This window comes from Vanessa atalanta, chromosome 12 (assembly GCF_905147765.1).
Source record: "Vanessa atalanta chromosome 12, ilVanAtal1.2, whole genome shotgun sequence".
NCBI classification, from domain to species: Eukaryota; Metazoa; Arthropoda; class Insecta; order Lepidoptera; family Nymphalidae; genus Vanessa; species Vanessa atalanta.
This window is the reverse complement of record NC_061882.1, coordinates 734,953-755,650: the sequence shown is the minus strand read 5'-3', so window position 1 is coordinate 755,650 and position 20,698 is coordinate 734,953. Positions and strand designations below refer to the sequence as shown.

Genomic DNA, 20,698 nt, shown 5'->3' with positions numbered 1-20,698 from the left:
CACTCGATAGGAATCCGGGCGCCCAATTAGCGGAGATTCAGATCTCGATTAACTGAAGAGAGACAAAATTCTTAGTCTACCATTGCCGACCTATTAATTGACCGTGCACGAGCTGACATTCGCGATCTATCGCATGTGAATTTGTAACACTACACCTTGCCCCGAAAGAAATCCAGAGTGGACTTTGACGCTAGCTTCGGTTTCGGGGGTAGGTTGAGGTGGCTGAGCTGAGGTGACAACGGCTGCCTCTGTACTGCCACGTTTCCTAAGGATTTTTTCTGAAAAGAGATGAATCGCGTCTCTTTAAGAAATGTCCAAATACTTTTTGGGACCACTGTTGTAGAATCTCGAGGGGACCGTAGCCTTCTTCTATAAGACCGTGATGGTCTAGAAGGAGACGGCGGTGTGGAAATAAGGTAAAGCAAATTTTTTTTCTGCAGTGCCCACAAAGGTGTCATCAATGCGTGGGTGGTACCTACCACAGATTTGCATAAAGCGCTGCCACCAAGTAGATCAATTTAGATACTGAAGAAATTGACTGAACCCTGAAAATTCGATTATGAATGAAACCAGGTAGCTGTCGTAAGCTATCGTCAGATAAGCAATTGCGAATAAGAGATTCCAATCAATAAATCAGTTTTAGCATTTCATACTTTTTATCATATACTCCTATCTGATAATATCAATTAATTTAATTCTTAGAAATATTATTTTAATCACAGAAGTAATAAGATTATGTTTTCATAAATATAACACTGATTTCGTTGTTTTTTTATGTATTTGTTATTTGACAGTGTTAGTGCACTTGTGACAAAGAATTGGTGTTTATAAAAACTATGAAAGGTACTATTTTTTATTACCTACTTGATACAATTTTAAAATGATTGTCATAACAATGCACATTATAAACCAATGGGTCTAACAAGATGAAACATTGCATAGGAATTCCTTATGGAACGTAGATAAACTCTATACGATGTATTTTCAAAATTAATCTTCTAAAGGCGCTTAATAGATGAAAATTTCTATGAAAATTTATAATTTCTGATGCTAGAGACATGAAAAGTTTTTTCTTTAATTTATCACCAAACAGGGAGAAAATAAGGATGAGAGTGTTTATGGAAGTGAGTCAGTTTTTATATAAGAAACATAGAAATCGATAATTATGCCTTTGTTTAAGTAAAATATGTTTAGAGCAGATAAAAACGTCTATATTTAAAAAATAATACTTAATAGGATTAAATGAGGAATAAAAGCTTGTATAAATGTACATTTATAAAAACGAAATCGTGATATTTCATATTTAAGCATCAGAGGTATTAATATTAAATAATTAAGTTGGTATTCTGAAACCTAAGAGACCTGTCTTCTTAAGTTTTAAGTGATAAATCTTTAATAATTTACCAATAACTTTATGTCGTCTAGTGTACAAAATATTTAGCGTTTTAAAATTATTAAAGGAACTACACAATTAAAAGAGTTTTATGCCGGTAGGCACCTGCGTAAAACTGAGTTAGTAAATATAATTTGGTTATTTTTTAACTTCAATAAGTATACTAAATCTAACGTAATTTTTTAATTACTAGAAAAACATATTTGTATTGTTATTCAATTATACAAAAAAAAATAACACATTTATTAATATAATTGTGGCAAATATCGATAGCTTTGATACCATTTCACACAGCTTTAAGAAAGAATACTATTGGTATTCATTAAGATAAATAGCCTCTCGGATGCAAATTTGCTAGCTCAATTTAAGAAGTATATTTAGTAATTAAAGTGTTTATGAGTAGTTAAATGGAATAGTAAAATTATAAATAATATATGTAGTGCAAAATATAACAGAGCTATAAGGGAGACACATTTCATAAGTTAATCTAACGTTTGTTAATTACTACTTGTTATTCGAATGGGCACCTTTTATTTTTACGTGTTAAAAATCTTCAAATATCGAACTTCGCAAAATAGGGAAATTTTCCGTTTTCTCCCGAAGAATAAACTGTAAAATAAACCGATAAAAGATTTACTTACAAAAAATATCTCTATTTAATAAACTCGAACAAAGCAGTTAAATTCAGTTTGTTTTGTTATAATTTTAAATGAATTGGTAAAAATTTTGAAGTTGCGAATAGAGAAAAATGATTTCCGTAAGCCGTCAACACTAAAACTCCATTGAAGCTATGAATAAACCAATTAAGTCTTAAGGAAAACCTAAAATGTACTAATTTATTCAAATTAAATTATAATTTATTATTAACTGTATATTTTTTCTCATTTTCAGTCGCAGCCTTATTGCTGGTCTGCGCAATCAGTTTAGCTCAAGGAAAAGATATTGAGTTGAATGAGAATGGCTGTCCGATAGACCACAACATTGAAAAACTCTACCCACACGAAAATTGCAACAAATTTTATCAATGCACCCACGGAGATCTTGTCGAAAAGAAGTGTGCTTCGAACCTCTTTTTCGACGTTGAAAAACAAGAATGTGATTGGTCTGAAACAGTTGATTGTGGTGATAGGGTTATACCAGACGAGAAAGAAGATGAAGACTGTGATGAGACCGAAGGTGAGAATAATGACAACAATGGTACTTGTAACTGCAATCCAGCTGAAGCGCCAAATATCTGTTCTCGCGAAGGTTCCGATGGAGTATTAATCGCTCACGAAAACTGCAATCAGTTCTACAAATGCTTCAATGGCAAACCCGTTACCATAAGTTGTCCCGGCAACCTTCTCTATAATCCTCACAAAAGAATATGTGATTGGCCCGAGAATGTTGATTGTGGAGACAGAGTAATTCCAGAGTGTGATGACAATGACAACGGCGGAGGCGGTGGAGGCGGTGGAGGCGGCGGAGGAGGTGGAGGCGGTGGAGGCGGTGGAGGAGGCGGAGGAGGCGGAGGTGGTGGAGGTGGTGGAGATGGCGACGGCGGTAGTGATGACAATGATGGAACTTGCAATTGCAATCCCGGTGAAGCACCTTCGATTTGCGCTCAGGACGGTTCTGATGGAGTCTTAATCGCACACGAAAACTGCAACCAATTCTACAAATGCTTCAATGGCAAACCCGTTGCAATGAACTGTCCCGGCAACCTTCTCTACAACCCTCACAAGGGAATATGTGATTGGCCCGAGAATGTTGATTGTGGAGACAGAGTTATTCCAGAATGTGATGACAACGACAACGGCGGAGGCGGTGGAGGCGGTGGAGGCGGCGGAGGCGGCGGAGGCGGCGGAGGAGGCGGAGGCGGCGGAGGTGGCGGAGGCGGCGGAGGAGGCGGAGGCAGCGGAGGTGGCGGAGGCGGCGGAGGTGGTGGAGATGACAATGATGGAACTTGCAACTGCAATCCCGGTGAAGCACCTTCGATTTGCGCTCAGGACGGTTCTGATGGAGTCTTAATCGCACACGAAAACTGCAACCAATTCTACAAATGCTTCAATGGCAAACCCGTTGCAATGAACTGTCCCGGCAACCTTCTCTACAACCCTCACAAGGGAATATGTGATTGGCCCGAGAATGTTGATTGTGGAGACAGAGTAATTCCAGAATGTGATGACAATGACAACGGTGGAGGCGGTGGAGGCGGTGGAGGCGGTGGAGGAGGTGGAGGTGGCGGAGGCGGCGGAGGCGGCGGAGGCGGCGGAGGAGGTGGAGGCGGTGGAGGTGGTGGAGATGGCGACGGCGGTAGTGATGACAATGATGGAACTTGCAACTGCAATCCCGGTGAAGCACCTTCGATTTGCGCTCAGGACGGTTCTGACGGAGTCTTAATCGCACACGAAAACTGCAACCAATTCTACAAATGCTTCAATGGCAAACCCGTTGCAATGAACTGTCCCGGCAATCTTCTCTACAACCCTCACAAGAGAATATGTGATTGGCCCGAGAATGTCGATTGTGGAGACAGAGTAATTCCAGAATGTGATGACAATGACAACGGTGGAGGCGGTGGAGGCGGCGGAGGTGGCGGAGGTGGCGGAGGCGGCGGAGGCGGCGGAGGAGGCGGAGGTGGTGGAGGTGGCGGAGGTGGCGGAGATGGTGGAGATGGCGACGGCGGTAGTGATGACAATGATGGAACTTGCAACTGCAATCCCGGCGAAGCCCCTTCGATTTGCGCTCAGGACGGTTCTGATGGAGTATTAATCGCACACGAAAACTGCAATCAATTCTACAAATGCTTCAATGGCAAACCCGTTGCAATGAACTGTCCCGGCAACCTTCTCTACAACCCTCACAAGAGAATATGTGATTGGCCCGAGAATGTCGATTGTGGAGACAGAGTAATTCCAGAATGTGATGACAATGACAACGGCGGAGGTGGTGGAGGCGGCGGAGGCGGCGGAGGCGGTGGAGGTGGCGGAGGCGGCGGAGGCGGCGGAGGCGGCGGAGGAGGCGGAGGCGGTGGAGGTGGCGGAGGTGGTGGAGATGGCGACGGCGGTAGTGATGACAATGATGGAACTTGCAACTGCAATCCCGGTGAAGCACCTTCGATTTGCGCTCAGGACGGTTCGGATGGAGTCTTAATCGCACACGAAAACTGCAATCAATTCTACAAATGCTCCAATGGCAAACCCGTTACAATGAATTGTCCTGGAAACCTTCTCTACAACCCTCACAAGAGAATATGTGATTGGCCCGAGAATGTCGATTGTGGAGACAGAGTAATTCCAGAATGTGATGACAATGACAACGGTGGAGGCGGTGGAGGCGGCGGAGGTGGTGGAGGCGGCGGAGGCGGCGGAGGAGGCGGAGGTGGTGGAGGTGGCGGAGGTGGCGGAGGTGGTGGAGATGGCGACGGCGGTAGTGATGACAATGATGGAACTTGCAACTGCAATCCCGGTGAAGCCCCTTCGATTTGCGCTCAGGACGGTTCTGATGGAGTATTAATCGCACACGAAAACTGCAATCAATTCTACAAATGCTTCAATGGCAAACCCGTTGCAATGAACTGTCCCGGCAACCTTCTCTACAACCCTCACAAGAGAATATGTGATTGGCCCGAGAATGTCGATTGTGGAGACAGAGTAATTCCAGAATGTGATGACAATGACAATGGTGGAGGCGGTGGAGGCGGCGGAGGCGGTGGAGGCGGTGGAGGTGGCGGAGGCGGCGGAGGTGGTGGAGATGGCGACGGCGGTAGTGATGACAATGATGGAACTTGCAACTGCAATCCCGGTGAAGCACCTTCGATTTGCGCTCAGGACGGTTCTGATGGAGTCTTAATCGCACACGAAAACTGCAATCAATTCTACAAATGCTCCAATGGCAAACCCGTTACAATGAATTGTCCCGGCAACCTTCTCTACAACCCTCACAAGAGAATATGTGATTGGCCCGAGAATGTCGATTGTGGAGACAGAGTAATTCCAGAATGTGATGACAATGACAACGGCGGAGGCGGTGGAGGTGGCGGAGGCGGCGGAGGCGGCGGAGGCGGCGGAGGAGGCGGAGGCGGTGGAGGTGGCGGAGGTGGTGGAGGTGGTGGAGATGGCGACGGCGGTACTGATGACAATGATGGAACTTGCAACTGCAATCCCGGTGAAGCACCTTCGATTTGCGCTCAGGACGGTTCGGATGGAGTCTTAATCGCACACGAAAACTGCAATCAATTCTACAAATGCTCCAATGGCAAACCCGTTACAATGAATTGTCCTGGAAACCTTCTCTACAACCCTCACAAGAGAATATGTGATTGGCCCGAGAATGTCGATTGTGGAGACAGAGTAATTCCAGAATGTGATGACAATGACAACGGCGGAGGCGGTGGAGGTGGCGGAGGCGGCGGAGGCGGCGGAGGCGGCGGAGGAGGCGGAGGCGGTGGAGGTGGCGGAGGTGGTGGAGGTGGTGGAGATGGCGACGGCGGTACTGATGACAATGATGGAACTTGCAACTGCAATCCCGGTGAAGCACCTTCGATTTGCGCTCAGGACGGTTCGGATGGAGTCTTAATCGCACACGAAAACTGCAATCAATTCTACAAATGCTCCAATGGCAAACCCGTTACAATGAATTGTCCTGGAAACCTTCTCTACAACCCTCACAAGAGAATATGTGATTGGCCCGAGAATGTCGATTGTGGAGACAGAGTAATTCCAGAATGTGATGACAATGGCAACGGCGGAGGCGGTGGAGGTGGCGGAGGCGGCGGAGGAGGCGGAGGCGGTGGAGGTGGCGGAGGTGGTGGAGATGGCGACGGCGGTAGTGATGACAATGATGGAACTTGCAACTGCAATCCCGGTGAAGCACCTTCGATTTGCGCTCAGGACGGTTCGGATGGAGTCTTAATCGCACACGAAAACTGCAATCAATTCTACAAATGCTCCAATGGCAAACCCGTTACAATGAATTGTCCTGGAAACCTTCTCTACAACCCTCACAAGAGAATATGTGATTGGCCCGAGAATGTCGATTGTGGAGACAGAGTAATTCCAGAATGTGATGACAATGACAACGGCGGAGGCGGTGGAGGTGGCGGAGGCGGCGGAGGCGGCGGAGGCGGCGGAGGAGGCGGAGGCGGTGGAGGTGGCGGAGGTGGTGGAGATGGCGACGGCGGTAGTGATGACAATGATGGAACTTGCAACTGCAATCCCGGTGAAGCACCTTCGATTTGCGCTCAGGACGGTTCGGATGGAGTCTTAATCGCACACGAAAACTGTAACCAATTTTACATATGCTCCAATGGCCAACCCGTAACAATGAACTGTCCTGGCAACCTTCTCTACAACCCTCACAAGAGAATATGTGATTGGCCCGAGAATGTCGATTGTGGAGATAGAGTAATTCCAGAATGTGATGACAATGACAACGGCGGAGGCGGTGGAGGTGGTGGAGGCGGCGGAGGCGGTGGAGGTGGCGGAGGCGGCGGAGGAGGTGGAGGAGGCGGAGGCGGTGGAGGTGGCGGAGATGGCGAGGGCGGTAGTGATGAAAATGATGGAACTTGCAACTGCAATCCTGGTGAAGCACCTTCGATTTGCGCTCAGGACGGTTCTGATGGAGTCTTAATCGCACACGAAAACTGCAACCAATTCTACATATGCTCCAGTGGCCAACCCGTAACAATGAACTGTCCTGGCAACCTTCTCTACAACCCTCACAAAAGAATATGTGATTGGCCCGAGAATGTCGATTGTGGAGACAGAGTAATTCCAGAATGTGATGACAATGACAACGGCGGAGGCGGTGGAGGTGGTGGAGGCGGCGGAGGCGGCGGAGGCGGTGGAGGAGGCGGAGGAGGTGGAGGTGGCGGAGGCGGCGGAGGTGGTGGAGATGGCGACGGCGGTAGTGATGACAATAATGGAACTTGCAACTGCAATCCCGGTGAAGCACCTTCGATTTGCGCTCAGGACGGTTCTGACGGAGTCTTAATCGCACACGAAAACTGCAACCAATTCTACAAATGTTTCAATGGCAAACCCGTTGCAATGAACTGTCCCAGCAACCTTCTCTACAACCCTCTCAAGAGAATATGTGATTGGCCCGAGAATGTCGATTGTGGAGACAGAGTAATTCCAGAATGTGATGACAATGACAACGGCGGAGGCGGTGGAGGTGGTGGAGGCGGCGGAGGCGGCGGAGGCGGTGGAGGAGGCGGAGGAGGTGGAGGTGGCGGAGGCGGCGGAGGTGGCGGAGGCGGCGGAGGTGGTGGAGATGGCGAGGGCGGTAGTGATGACAATAATGGAACTTGCAACTGCAATCCCGGTGAAGCACCTTCGATTTGCGCTCAGGACGGTTCTGACGGAGTCTTAATCGCACACGAAAACTGCAACCAATTCTACAAATGTTTCAATGGCAAACCCGTTGCAATGAACTGTCCCGGCAACCTTCTCTACAACCCTCACAAGAGAATATGTGATTGGCCCGAGAATGTCGATTGTGGAGACAGAGTAATTCCAGAATGTGATGACAATGACAACGGCGGAGGCGGTGGAGGTGGTGGAGGCGGCGGAGGAGGTGGAGGCGGCGGAGGAGGCGGAGGCGGTGGAGGTGGCGGAGGCGGTGGAGGTGGTGGAGATGGCGACGGCGGTAGTGATGACAATGATGGAACTTGCAACTGCAATCCCGGTGAAGCACCTTCGATTTGCGCTCAGGACGGTTCTGACGGAGTCTTAATCGCACACGAAAACTGCAACCAATTCTACAAATGTTTCAATGGCAAACCCGTTGCAATGAACTGTCCCGGCAACCTTCTCTACAACCCTCACAAGAGAATATGTGATTGGCCCGAGAATGTCGATTGTGGAGACAGAGTAATTCCAGAATGTGATGACAATGACAACGGCGGAGGCGGTGGAGGTGGTGGAGGCGGCGGAGGAGGTGGAGGCGGCGGAGGAGGCGGAGGCGGTGGAGGTGGCGGAGGCGGTGGAGGTGGTGGAGATGGCGACGGCGGTAGTGATGACAATGATGGAACTTGCAACTGCAATCCCGGTGAAGCACCTTCGATTTGCGCTCAGGACGGTTCTGATGGTGTCTTAATCGCACACGAAAACTGCAATCAATTCTACAAATGCTCCAATGGCAAACCCGTTACAATGAATTGTCCTGGAAACCTTCTCTACAACCCTCACAAGAGAATATGTGATTGGCCCGAGAATGTCGATTGTGGAGACAGAGTAATTCCAGAATGTGATGACAATGACAACGGCGGAGGCGGTGGAGGTGGTGGAGGCGGCGGAGGAGGCGGAGGCGGCGGAGGAGGCGGAGGCGGTGGAGGTGGCGGAGGCGGCGGAGGTGGTGGAGATGGCGACGGCGGTAGTGATGACAATGATGGAACTTGCAACTGCAATCCCGGTGAAGCACCTTCGATTTGCGCTCAGGACGGTTCTGATGGTGTCTTAATCGCACACGAAAACTGCAATCAATTCTACAAATGCTCCAATGGCAAACCCGTTACAATGAATTGTCCTGGAAACCTTCTCTACAACCCTCACAAGAGAATATGTGATTGGCCCGAGAATGTCGATTGTGGAGACAGAGTAATTCCAGAATGTGATGACAATGACAACGGCGGAGGCGGTGGAGGTGGCGGAGGCGGCGGAGGCGGCGGAGGCGGCGGAGGAGGCGGAGGCGGTGGAGGTGGCGGAGGTGGTGGAGGTGGTGGAGATGGCGACGGCGGTACTGATGACAATGATGGAACTTGCAACTGCAATCCCGGTGAAGCACCTTCGATTTGCGCTCAGGACGGTTCGGATGGAGTCTTAATCGCACACGAAAACTGCAACCAATTCTACAAATGCTTCAATGGCAAACCCGTTGCAATGAACTGTCCCGGCAACCTTCTCTACAACCCTCACAGGAGAATATGCGATTGGCCCGAGAATGTCGATTGTGGAGATAGAGTAATTCCAGAATGTGATGACAATGACAACGGCGGAGGCGGTGGAGGTGGTGGAGGCGGGGGAGGCGGCGGAGACGGCGGAGGAGGCGGTGGAGGTGGCGGAGGCGGCGGAGGTGGTGGAGATGGCGACGGCGGTAGTGATGACAATGATGGAACTTGCAACTGCAATCCCGGTGAAGCCCCTTCGATTTGCGCTCAGGACGGTTCGGATGGAGTCTTAATCGCACACGAAAACTGCAATCAATTCTACAAATGCTCCAATGGCAAACCCGTTACAATGAATTGTTCTGGAAACCTTCTCTACAACCCTCACAAGAGAATATGTGATTGGCCCGAGAATGTCGATTGTGGAGACAGAGTTATTCCAGAATGTGATGACAATGACAATGATGGAGGCGGTGGAGGCGGTGGAGGCGGTGGAGGCGGTGGAGGCGGCGGAGGCGGCGGAGGAGGCGGAGGCGGTGGAGGTGGCGGAGGCGGCGGAGGTGGTGGAGATGGCGACGGCGATAGTGATGACAATGATGGAACTTGCAACTGCAATCCCGGTGAAGCACCTTCGATTTGCGCCCAGGACGGTTCTGATGGAGTCTTAATCGCACACGAAAACTGCAACCAGTTCTATTTATGTTCCAATGGAAAACCCGTTGCATTGAGCTGCCCTGATAACCTTCTCTACAATCCTTATAAACGAATTTGCGACTGGCCAGAAAATGTGACATGCGGAGATAGAGTTATGCCAGAATCGAATAAAAATGATTCTTGCAACTGTAATCCTCGTGCTGCTCAAAAAATATGCGACACAGCCAACTCTGATGGAGCTTTGATAGCTCATGAAAATTGTCATCAATTTTACAAGTGTTCTTTCGGATCACCGATAGCATTTTCTTGTCCTGCGGGTCTTTATTACAATCCCCATAAAGAAATATGTGATTGGCCTGTAAACGTCGAATGTGGAGATAGGATAGAGAGTCTAAGTGTCTCCCTGAATAAGCATTTGGACGCAGGTAGATTAAGACCTATACGTATTTAAAATACTACACTACAAACCAAGGGGAAATGAATAGTGTAAAATGAACTTTGCTAGTCGTTACGTATACTTATGAAGCAAGCCATCTATTTATTTCATTTGTCACTGCTCACCCTTATTATAAGAATTGAAACTATGATATTTAATGTTTTGGCTCTAGTCAATCGAGTTATCGGAAAAAAAAACTCAAAAATTGTAATTATTTGAAATAAACGATTAAAGCATATTTACTAAATTTTTTTATTAACTTTTTAATATAAAACTATGTCTATATGGAATTATAATATTTAATTATTAAATAGGAAACATTTCATATCGTGATTACAAATTCGGGAATAAATTATTAACTAAAACTCAATATTGTGCACAACAAATTCCTTATTTCATATTGAACATTAAAATTATTTAGATATAATCAAATGTTTAACTCAAAGCTTGTAAAATAATCCTCGACGGTGGCACTACGAAATCCGATATAGTGCTATGGACTAATAATATCACAGTTATTCATGGACTCTTATAGTTGAACTTTAGTCTTATTCAATTGAAGTAGAAGTGATTAACAAGCCTCAGAATTTCAGTTATCAAAATAATTGTTTAGCCGAACAGTGATACATACACATAAAATACAGATTCATAAAAGTGAAAAATAAATATAAATCTAATCAAACACAAAAAAGTGTAACCGTGAAATCTGTAATTTAGAAAACATAAACAGTTGTAGAGACTATTTTAGTAAATTAAAAATTATACATGTATGAGTCTGTAACTTTTTGCGAGAAACCAAAATTTACTTGATAAGGTCGACAACAAACGCCCTCCATTTTAGTATAATTTCCCTCCTATAGAACCATTGCATATAATCGAAGATTTTTCATTGCAATTATTAAAAATATTATAGATTATAATAATGACTGATATTTTCCTTACTTTTTTTTATCTTTTATTTTACCTGTGAGTTTAGTCATCAGATTGACTATGTCAACCCCGTTCGAGCAAAACCCAATAAACAAAATCAAAACAACTTAACATTATTTCATTAATATATACATCATTAATCTGTTATTTTCTTTTCATTTAACATATTATTAAAGATGAACAAGTATACTTCAACAAACATACTCAGACAATAACGGTGATAGTGTCGCCTTGTGGTAAGACTACTGCTGAAGTACGCGATAAATTTTGACTGTTATTAATTTGAATAGTTAAAATTCTTTCACGAAGATATTCCCATTGGTATTGATACAGAAAACCCCAACGCCGGCATCATCAACAAGGTTTAACAGATTTGCTACACTGACATTGTTGTAGGCATTATCTATATCCATGAAACCAACCGTTGCGATACCTTTAGTAAAGCGGATTCGACCAGATTATGGTAACATGAACGCGACTTTCTAAAGCCTTCTTTTTCGTTCGAAAAACAATAATTATTTTCAAGGCACTAATAATATTTGACAAAAACAAGATATCAGTGCAATAGGCCTCCATCGGGATATTGATATTTTGCCCCTTCCCAATTTCAGTACAAGAACTATCTTAACTTCCCCTCTATTGCTTTGGGATGAAACTTTCTGATAAAAATTGGCTATATAAATTAACATTACCAGAATCGGGCAAATTGTAAATCTGGTGCTATATCTGATCATTTTAACCCGTTATTTAGTTTTGAGATTTATATTATTGGAGTTAATTATTAGGTGATTCGGTAATACAAAATCTGGTGCTAAATTTCGTAACAAATTATCTGAAACTTCGTTAACTATATAATTCGGACATGATCTGTAGCCCATGATTCACTTCATATTTAAATATACCACATCTGATATATTTGGTATCTGCCCTATCTTTTCTTATAGTCTACTAAGATTGTTAGGTGTAGGATTTCTTCAAACATCTGCTAAAACTAAGCGCCTCTTAGCCACAAACATGTTTTCTTTAATAAAGCGTTGGCTCAAAATTACTTGTTCTAATTAGATTTTCAGATATTTAAGAATTTTAAGAACTTTTTATATGCAAGTTTATTGTTACTCGGAATTGTCTATTCATGTAGGGATAGATAGATGTCCGATGACATCTCATAAAGTGTACAATTTCCTTTTTATAATTTTTTTTGCTTCCTATCTGGGTATCTTTTTTATGACTAGTTTAATTGTTATTATTAATCGATCACTTCCCAGGCTTTCATTCAAAACATTCCACCTTAATTTGATAGTTATGTCTTTAGATGCTAACGATCAGGAGTTGTTCTCTGAATCATACCATTGACTATTTTTAAATAAGTATCACTATATTTTTAAATAATAATCACTGTCATCATTCAAAGAAATACAATTACATTCTAATAGTGCATTAATATTATGACAGCATCGTGTATCTTGTTTCCTCGACCAATTACGAAGATGTCCGTCGAAATCTCCTGCAATTATTATCTTATTACCAAACTTAGAGGAAAATCCATTTCAGCCTGGAAATATACGATGTTTTTAATATCACCCAATTAAATATCTTAAACAATTCATAAACACATTTTTTGCTCTTACATTGCAAACACTAGCTGAACCTTACGAGATTGATAAAAAAATGTCCTACATTATTATAAGCCTTATAAACTTTTTAAAAAAAGTCTACGATGGTATATGTCTATCTCTTAGGGATTACCCACAATAAACATTTATTATCCTTTACTCTTTACGAGAAATAATGGCTTATTTTCGAAGCCATTTTAAGCAATACAGCATTAATCCTTATGAAATTAAGTAAATACATTGTACATTTAATATAGATCAATATGGCCCTTTACAGTATGTAATTTAAATGAATATTTTCGAAGATATTACAGATTTAAAATGCAGGGACATAACGGTTTGTATTGTCTAATGACAAAAAAGCTGTGAACGTTGTTCTGTATTATAATTAGTATCAGCATTGCACCCGTGCGAAATCGGTATAGATCGCTAGTAAATAATAAATCTGTACGAATGTGTCATTAACACTTGTTATACATACATACATACTTATGAATTCAAACTTCGTTGTTACATTTTTTTCCATAAATTTAATGTAGGAGTAGTCTAGCATCAATGATAAGTATCTAAGAATGTTCTTTTATTTAAATGATTTTATTATTTGTATAATGAGGTATTACTATACAGTTTCAAGTCAGTATTCTCTAAACAAGAGGTCAATTACAAGTTCAATATTCATAAGAAGCCATTTATTTATTACGTAAGGTTATTTTCGCTCGTTTTTGGCTCCCCTACTATTATAAGAAAAAATAAGAATAGGCCGACGCCCTCCCCCTTGTTTAATATTTATTACATAAGAATCTAAAGGAAGAAATGAATACACATTTGGTTTATTTTAATGTTTATGTTTCAAAGAATCAATCTTTTGAGATTTTTTTTTCGTAATTTCAAAGGTACTAATAATCTTAATGTTTTGGCCCGTCCATTGTAATGGAAATGGAAATATCGTTTTATACGTATATGCATCCGAGCGAACCTCGACAATCAAACTTTTTTCAAATAATTTTAAATTTGCGCATTTTTTTTATCTTACATAAGAACTATCGAGACTCCTTCCCGCCCCCTTGTAAGAAAACATAAGACACGGTCGTCGTCGTTCCCTTCGCCCCTAAATCGTCTTACGTAATAAATAAATGGCCCATAAGTAAAATTAAATTAAATTTTAATATCACATAAAATAATTAATTAATTTTAAAATGTTATCTCGAATATTAGTACTAGCTATCGCCCGCGGCTTAGGCCTAAAAAGTAGCCTATATCAGTTGTTAGGCAAAGAAAGTAATATCTAGGATTACCTAGTAAAAGCTTATTCCCTCTTTGGAGTTCAAGATAGCTTCTCACCAATTTCATCAAATTCGGTGCTAAGGTTTGGCCGTAAAAGAGCAACAGACAGACAGACAGAAAGAGTTACTGTCGCACTTGCAATTTCAGTTAGATTTAATTACAATCCGAGGAGCAATCGTTCTTCCAACGAATCTGCAAGATTGATCTTTGTTCCGACCACACCATTAAAATCCTTTAATACCTCCATACACAATAGAAGCTATAATTGTTGTCTAATAATAAAATAATAAAGTTAATAATAAACTTGTTTACACAAATTACACGCTATTAGTTAATTTTATAAATATAACATTATCATTTACTTCATTATGCAATGAGAATACTTATGTATTAAAAATATCACTGACCTTAATATATAAACTGTTCTTATGGCTTGGCACGATGTTTTATATCCCAGCTTTATATTTGTAAGATAACTCAGTTATAATGTTCCTGTAATTACTTCTTTGTTTTTATTAATTAATTTATTTATGTTAAAATACATACATTGGTATGTAGGCGTTAACAAAAATTTTAGAAAATATCATTATTACAACAAAACCTTACCGATCACTATATAATTAAACTATAACCAATAATATTGGAATTTATAACATTAATAAGACGATCGCCATTTTTGTTTCCCAAATGTAACATTTGATAAGAGCCCGCCAAAAATATACATATATTTCCACAGATAATAAAATTCTAATTTTTATCACATTATGTCGATAAACAAAATAAACATTTGATTCCATTTGACTTACTATATGTAAATATATATATATATAAATTAAATTATTGGTTTAAATATGAAATATATGATAAATAATAATAATTTCTAAAATATAAAATTACATATTATAAGATTATTATCATTTTAGAGAAACTATAAAAAAGTGTCATAAGTTTTTTTTATTTAGAATAATCAAATATAGTAAGTATACATTATTTTAGTTTTTATTTTTTCTTTAATTAATATTAAAGCCGGAATAAGTATACTGTTCTCTACTATATCCGGTTTTATCCAAATACCTTAGGGAGCGTATTGAATTCCTCAAATAATATTGAGGACTCAATTTGATACGGCACTGTGTAAAATATTTAAAAAAAAACATTGACACTACGATTGCTATTAAAAAACCCTAGGAGCGAAATGTTCCACTCAATAGTAGGATTGTTAAATATTGGACGGTCCAACTGATTAATCTCAACTGCAGTATTCTTAGTCCACTTGTTTTTCCGTCGTTAAGATCATGTAGCTGATTTTTAATTTGCCAGATTATTTTCGTCATGTTTATCTTCATTACCCAACACTAATTATTAAAAAAAAAATTAATTAATATGCTATTCTTAATTTTAAGTTACTAATTTATTTTTACTGCTACGTATATTTTTTACACTTTTTATCTTAATTGTATTTAAATTATTATTTAGTGCGTGCTGTGGTCTCGTATAATTGAGGGAGCACACAACTTGTAATCCTTATATTATTTAATTTTAAGAATATGTATTTAGTGTGTATCTTTTGTTGGAGACTCGTGAATTAAATAAATAAACATAAATTAAGTACATGAAGATTCGGCGTGCTTGTCTGTTTTCGAAATCTCAATCTTCGGTTCAGAATCAGATCACTGGGCCATCTTGCTTTTTAAAATTATTTTATGTAACTTATAATTAGGACAATTTTATGAACGCTCAAGAATTCATTCATCAACAATTTATTCTCGATCATTCTTTACAACCGTCTCCCCTCCTCCTACTCGTGTAATACTGAGTGAATAAATAAGTAAAAATACGAGTGTCGCAATAATCTTACACGTGACTTATAAAATATTTCGAATAACAAAGTTTCTCCAAGTTACTGTATGTACTATGCTTTGTATCCGTTTAAGCACAGCAGTGGAAATACTCAAATCGTAATTTATCGGAGATGTAAGGGTAATTGATACTCACCGATCGTCTTACTTAACCTATCCGCAATCAAAATGGCGCAGAGCTCTAAAGGATGAATTATATTTTATTGTTTCGAAATGGATTTTGATACTAATATAAATATATTCTATCATTAAAAGTAGATCTATTTGCAATCTCAATGAGAACAACTCCAAGTCAACATACTCACATTTCTTTCGGTTTCTTTTGAATATGGGCATTCGCTCAATCAGTAGTAGCGGCGGTCAATAAATCATCTGGAATAATCGAATCTAAGCCCAAATAAATGCACACAGAAATATATCAGATAGATTAAAATTAATTATAAGATACTCTCAAATAATAGATCTTCAATCTAGAGATGATGTAACAGTTATGGTAAGTGGTCACCACCGCCCCTACAAAAAATACTAACCATTCCTTACATGCTCTACCAACCTTGGGAGCTAAGATGTTATGTCTCTTGTGCCTGTAATTGCACTGGCTCACTCACCAGAACACAACAATACCAACCCATGATTTTCGGTAGAATATATGATGAATGGGTTGAGCCAACCCAGATGTACTTGCACAAAACCCTATCAGCAAGTGTATCAATTGTGGAACGGTGAAGAAAGACTACTCTCCTTCTCTATTAGGTACCCCTACCTAATAGAGAAGGAGAGTTAGGTAGAGGAGGTAGTAGATCTATTCGCCTTCATTGACGTTGGAGTAGAGGTATATGCGGCGAAGGATTGAGTAAGTACTGTACTTACGTTGTGGGCCGAAAAGCAAGGCAAGAAAGTATTAATTAATCCTGTCATTTTTTCTGTTTTCTTTTGAGGGATTTTTAAGGAATGACTCTTACTTAGTCCAGGGCAACCTTATTGTCAATGTAATATATGAAAAGCCACGCAATCCGGTGTTTTATGGGCTGTCTCCAAAGATCTTTATATAAGCTAATCGAACACTTTGACAGTCTCTAGAAGATTTATGGATCTCTGTTAAGGCTTAGGAGCACGGCTTAAAGAAAAATATATTTTGTGTCCTCTATCTTCCTCCTGCGGTAACAAGTACAGTATTGGACTTAATGGTAGAAAATATTAGTCTATTTATATTATCTAATTGCAAAGATATTATTCTAGAGGATTTTAATCTAGGCTTTATAGATCCATGGAAGACCTAACCACAATGCTCGATGATGTCGGTAAAGCCTCCGAACGAGTGGTTCTTAAAATGAACATGAATAAGATGAAGATTATGTCAAACTTGTTGCTATCCAAGGCTTCTTTGAGTCATTACCAATTGATATTCTTACGGTCGAACTATTTGTTACATATTTTATTATATATTTCTGCATTATGTGTAAAATTCTGTACTCATAAGTGAACTGTAATGTTCTTGAGAAATTAAAGTTCTTTAAACCTAAACATCTATGTGGTGCCCTCACATAAAAATCGGAGAATCTACACTCGAAGTTGTCGATGACTACATATACCTGGGACAAATATTTATTAAACATGAATTACTCCAGCATTTCAACTTCTCTGTTCCTCGTACTATACTTAGAAATCTAATAAAAACGCCTTTTGCACTGCAACCTCAAAACTAATTTATGTACGTTCAATGATTTCTAATATTACGGCGATATAATATCTTTAATAATCAGAAAACTAATTTTGTTAAACATTCCAAAGATCTCACCCATTCGATCTCGTAATTTATAAGCAATATTTAAGTTTACTTAAGGCCTTAACGTAAACAATCCTTATGTAAATATATGAAATGAATATAAGAAATAGCTCTAATATACGTGAGACGACTTACATGAAGCCGCAGCAACCATGATAGATACATCATTAACAGTGGTCGGTAAGGATTGTTTACGTTAAGGCCTTATGTTTAATATTCAAGTTTATTTTATTTTCAAATTTGCTCTAAGTCATTACTTTAATATTATTATATAGGTTAATTTGGTTTATATTATAATTAGAGGTCAATATTGATTACAACTTTAAAGACGTATCACTTCGAATGCTACCTATATCAGTATCTGTTGTTAATTTTAAGTGTTTAGTAATATATGTAACTATTTAAATTAATTAATTAAATCAATAACAATGAAATAGCTTCGTACGACACTCGCATAATTAATTAAAAACAAAAACGAATATCCATTTATCGAATGATTATCTCTAATATTTTTTACGAATATACTATTTTAAAACTTATATATTAAGACAAATACAAAAGCGCTCTGAGGTAGAGCAGACAAGACTATGTGAAGTGGTGAAGATTCCCAATTCGATTCTATCATAGTTCTCTGTTACCTAACTTTATTTGATAATTATTGCATTTTAACTCAGACGACAGACTTTATACGAAAATCATATTTAACAAAGGAAACATTTAATTATGTAATGCAGATGATTCATCATTTACATTTTCTAAACGTAATTCAAATATGTTACCCTAAAATAAATTCTACTCAGTAGTATATTGACTACTGATTAAAACAATTAAAAAAATTAACAAACAAAAATGTAGAAGTTGTAAAATATATTTTAATCCTTATAAATCACATACAATAATACTTTTGTTCATAAATATTATACAAAATAACACAGAATCCAATGTAGAGTTTATTTCCTTTCGTGTGATCATTTACAAGCTGGCTATCAAATCTCTCCTACTGTCCAAGTGTTTGCTAAAGGAAACAGTACAGCCGGCATTTTGTGGCCAATCACATACCTGGTAAAAAAATGGTTGTATTAATTTCGTTATATACTATAAATATATTAAACATTATATTGCTAAAAATATTTCAAACATTTCATTCATAATTATTATTAAGACTAATCAATATCATAAATTATGATAACTAAACAATTGCAATTATTCTTTTCTAGACATAATTTTAATATTAAATAATGTCTCATTTGTGCATGTTTATTTACAAGTGAATCCATTTGTTCTTACGGTATGATAAAATGTAAATGACTTACCTGAATTATCCTGTTAAAGTGGAGCGTACTGGGACAACTTCTCAGCACTTTCTTACCCCACACACAGTAATAAAATTGATTGCAATTTCGCTCGTGAGGAAGTAGCCAATGAATGTGGGGATCAACTGGACATCCATTCGCATTCAGATCAGGATAAGGTGAGTTCGTAGTTGTAGATGGTCTCGCTGTCGTTGTCGTAGGAGTCGTTGGTCGTTGTGTCGTTGTTGTAGTAGTAGTTGGTCGTTGTGTCGTTGTTGTAGTAGTGGTTGGTCGTTGTGTCGTTGTTGTAGTAGTGGTTGGTCGTTGTGTCGTTGTTGTAGTAGTAGTTGGTCTTTGTGTCGTTGTTGTTGTAGTCGTTGGTCTTGGTGTCGTTGTTGTTGTAGTCGTTGTTGTAGTAGTGGTTGGTCTTGGTGTCGTTGTTGTTGTAGTCGTTGTCGTAGTAGTGGTTGGTCTTGGGGTCGTTGTTGTAGTAGTTGTTGGTCTTTGTGTTGTTGTTGTAGTAGTCGTTGGTCTTGGGGTCGTTGTTGTAGTAGTTGTTGGTCTTTGTGTTGTTGTTGTAGTAGTCGTTGGTCTTGGTGTCGTTGTGGTAGTAGATGTGGTTGTGGTTGGAGCTTTTGTTGTGGTTGATGGTATTGGCCTGCTTGTTGTAGTTTCATCGGGCACATTCCTGCCGGTACAGTCTACATTTGATTGCCAGTCACATTGCCAAGTTTCTAAATTGAAGTACAGATCAGCTGGGCACTGCATAACTACAGGTTTTCCGAAAGTACACTTGTAAAACTTATTACAGTCTTCGTGCCGGAGAAGCTTTTCAATGGTCCAGTCTTCCTCTTGTTCAGGTGGACACTGGTCATCTGCGCCATTTGCAATGGCAAAAGCCATAAATAAAACGGCTACTATAGCTGAACAAACAATACAATAAAATAAATTTTGTATATGTTAAATAATAATTTAAGTAAAGAATATATCTCTAGATAAATAATATCACCAGCACCAAACGTGTGTGACCAACATTTTGACGAAATCAGTTTACTCGAACAATTAATTTTACGAACGTACCTCTCATGTTTGTTTTCAATTTTGCAATATGATTAGTAATAATCGCCGTAACGGCGTTTATATAGTCACGACATTTAATCAATACGTTTTATCGTACAAATCTTAACTATCTAACTAATTTGATTTGTTCTTATCGTTTGATTATCACTTTCTTTATCAATAAAATTAATCATATCCAGTAAATAACAAAAACATACAATATTATAACACCATATGCTATAATATTATTCAATAAAATAGATAAAATATAGAGACTGAAGAATGAGGAGCCTTTTGAATGCAATGGCTAACTGTCATGGTGTGTAATATCATATTATACAAGTACCTACCTATATATTAAGATAATAAGTTTACTAAAATATTCTTTGCAGTTTCCCTTATAATTTAGACTTTTAATTTCTTATCCTTTTATACCTTAATGATATGCTTAAAATTATGGATAGTTCACGCAAGCCAGTGTATTTGAAACTTAGATCACCATCTTCGAATGTAGGTCAGATG

At 39.8% G+C, this 20,698-nt stretch overlaps 2 protein-coding genes across 53 annotated transcripts; one reads left to right on the top strand and one right to left on the bottom strand.

The window, feature by feature from the left end:
• Positions 1 to 821: 821 nt before the first annotated feature.
• LOC125067862 (uncharacterized PE-PGRS family protein PE_PGRS54-like) lies at positions 822 to 10,577 on the top strand. Of its 50 annotated transcripts, XM_047676753.1 has the most exons (20): positions 822 to 843; positions 2,285 to 2,851; positions 2,924 to 3,175; positions 3,323 to 3,613; positions 4,040 to 4,357; positions 4,421 to 4,702; positions 4,784 to 5,065; positions 5,111 to 5,410; positions 5,492 to 5,773; positions 5,855 to 6,136; positions 6,182 to 6,472; positions 6,545 to 6,658; positions 6,713 to 6,802; positions 6,932 to 7,189; positions 7,271 to 7,606; positions 7,643 to 8,659; positions 8,705 to 9,022; positions 9,095 to 9,385; positions 9,443 to 9,724; positions 9,833 to 10,575. In XM_047676753.1, exons 1-20 carry the CDS (start codon positions 837 to 839, stop codon positions 10,366 to 10,368), a joined length of 6,396 nt encoding a protein of 2,131 aa, XP_047532709.1. In that variant the 5' UTR covers positions 822 to 836; the 3' UTR covers positions 10,369 to 10,575. The 50 variants fall into 50 exon arrangements, with proteins under 50 accessions (XP_047532709.1, XP_047532698.1, XP_047532671.1 ...); XM_047676742.1 differs by having other exon boundaries at positions 6,182 to 6,658; positions 6,932 to 7,552; positions 7,925 to 7,960; positions 7,997 to 8,659; positions 9,833 to 10,577; XM_047676715.1 differs by having other exon boundaries at positions 6,932 to 7,606.
• Positions 10,578 to 18,657: 8,080 nt separating this feature from the next.
• LOC125067691 (peritrophin-1-like) lies at positions 18,658 to 20,246 on the bottom strand. Of its 3 annotated transcripts, XM_047676412.1 has the most exons (5): positions 20,198 to 20,246; positions 19,697 to 20,040; positions 19,489 to 19,561; positions 19,139 to 19,338; positions 18,659 to 18,884 (listed from the first exon to the last, which is right to left on the bottom strand). In XM_047676412.1, exons 1-5 carry the CDS (start codon positions 20,202 to 20,204, stop codon positions 18,798 to 18,800), a joined length of 711 nt encoding a protein of 236 aa, XP_047532368.1. In that variant the 5' UTR covers positions 20,205 to 20,246; the 3' UTR covers positions 18,659 to 18,797. The 3 variants fall into 3 exon arrangements, with proteins under 3 accessions (XP_047532366.1, XP_047532367.1, XP_047532368.1); XM_047676410.1 differs by having other exon boundaries at positions 18,658 to 18,884; positions 19,139 to 19,561; XM_047676411.1 differs by having other exon boundaries at positions 18,658 to 18,884; positions 19,139 to 19,572; positions 19,708 to 20,040.
• Between the last annotated feature and the right edge of the window lie 452 nt (positions 20,247 to 20,698).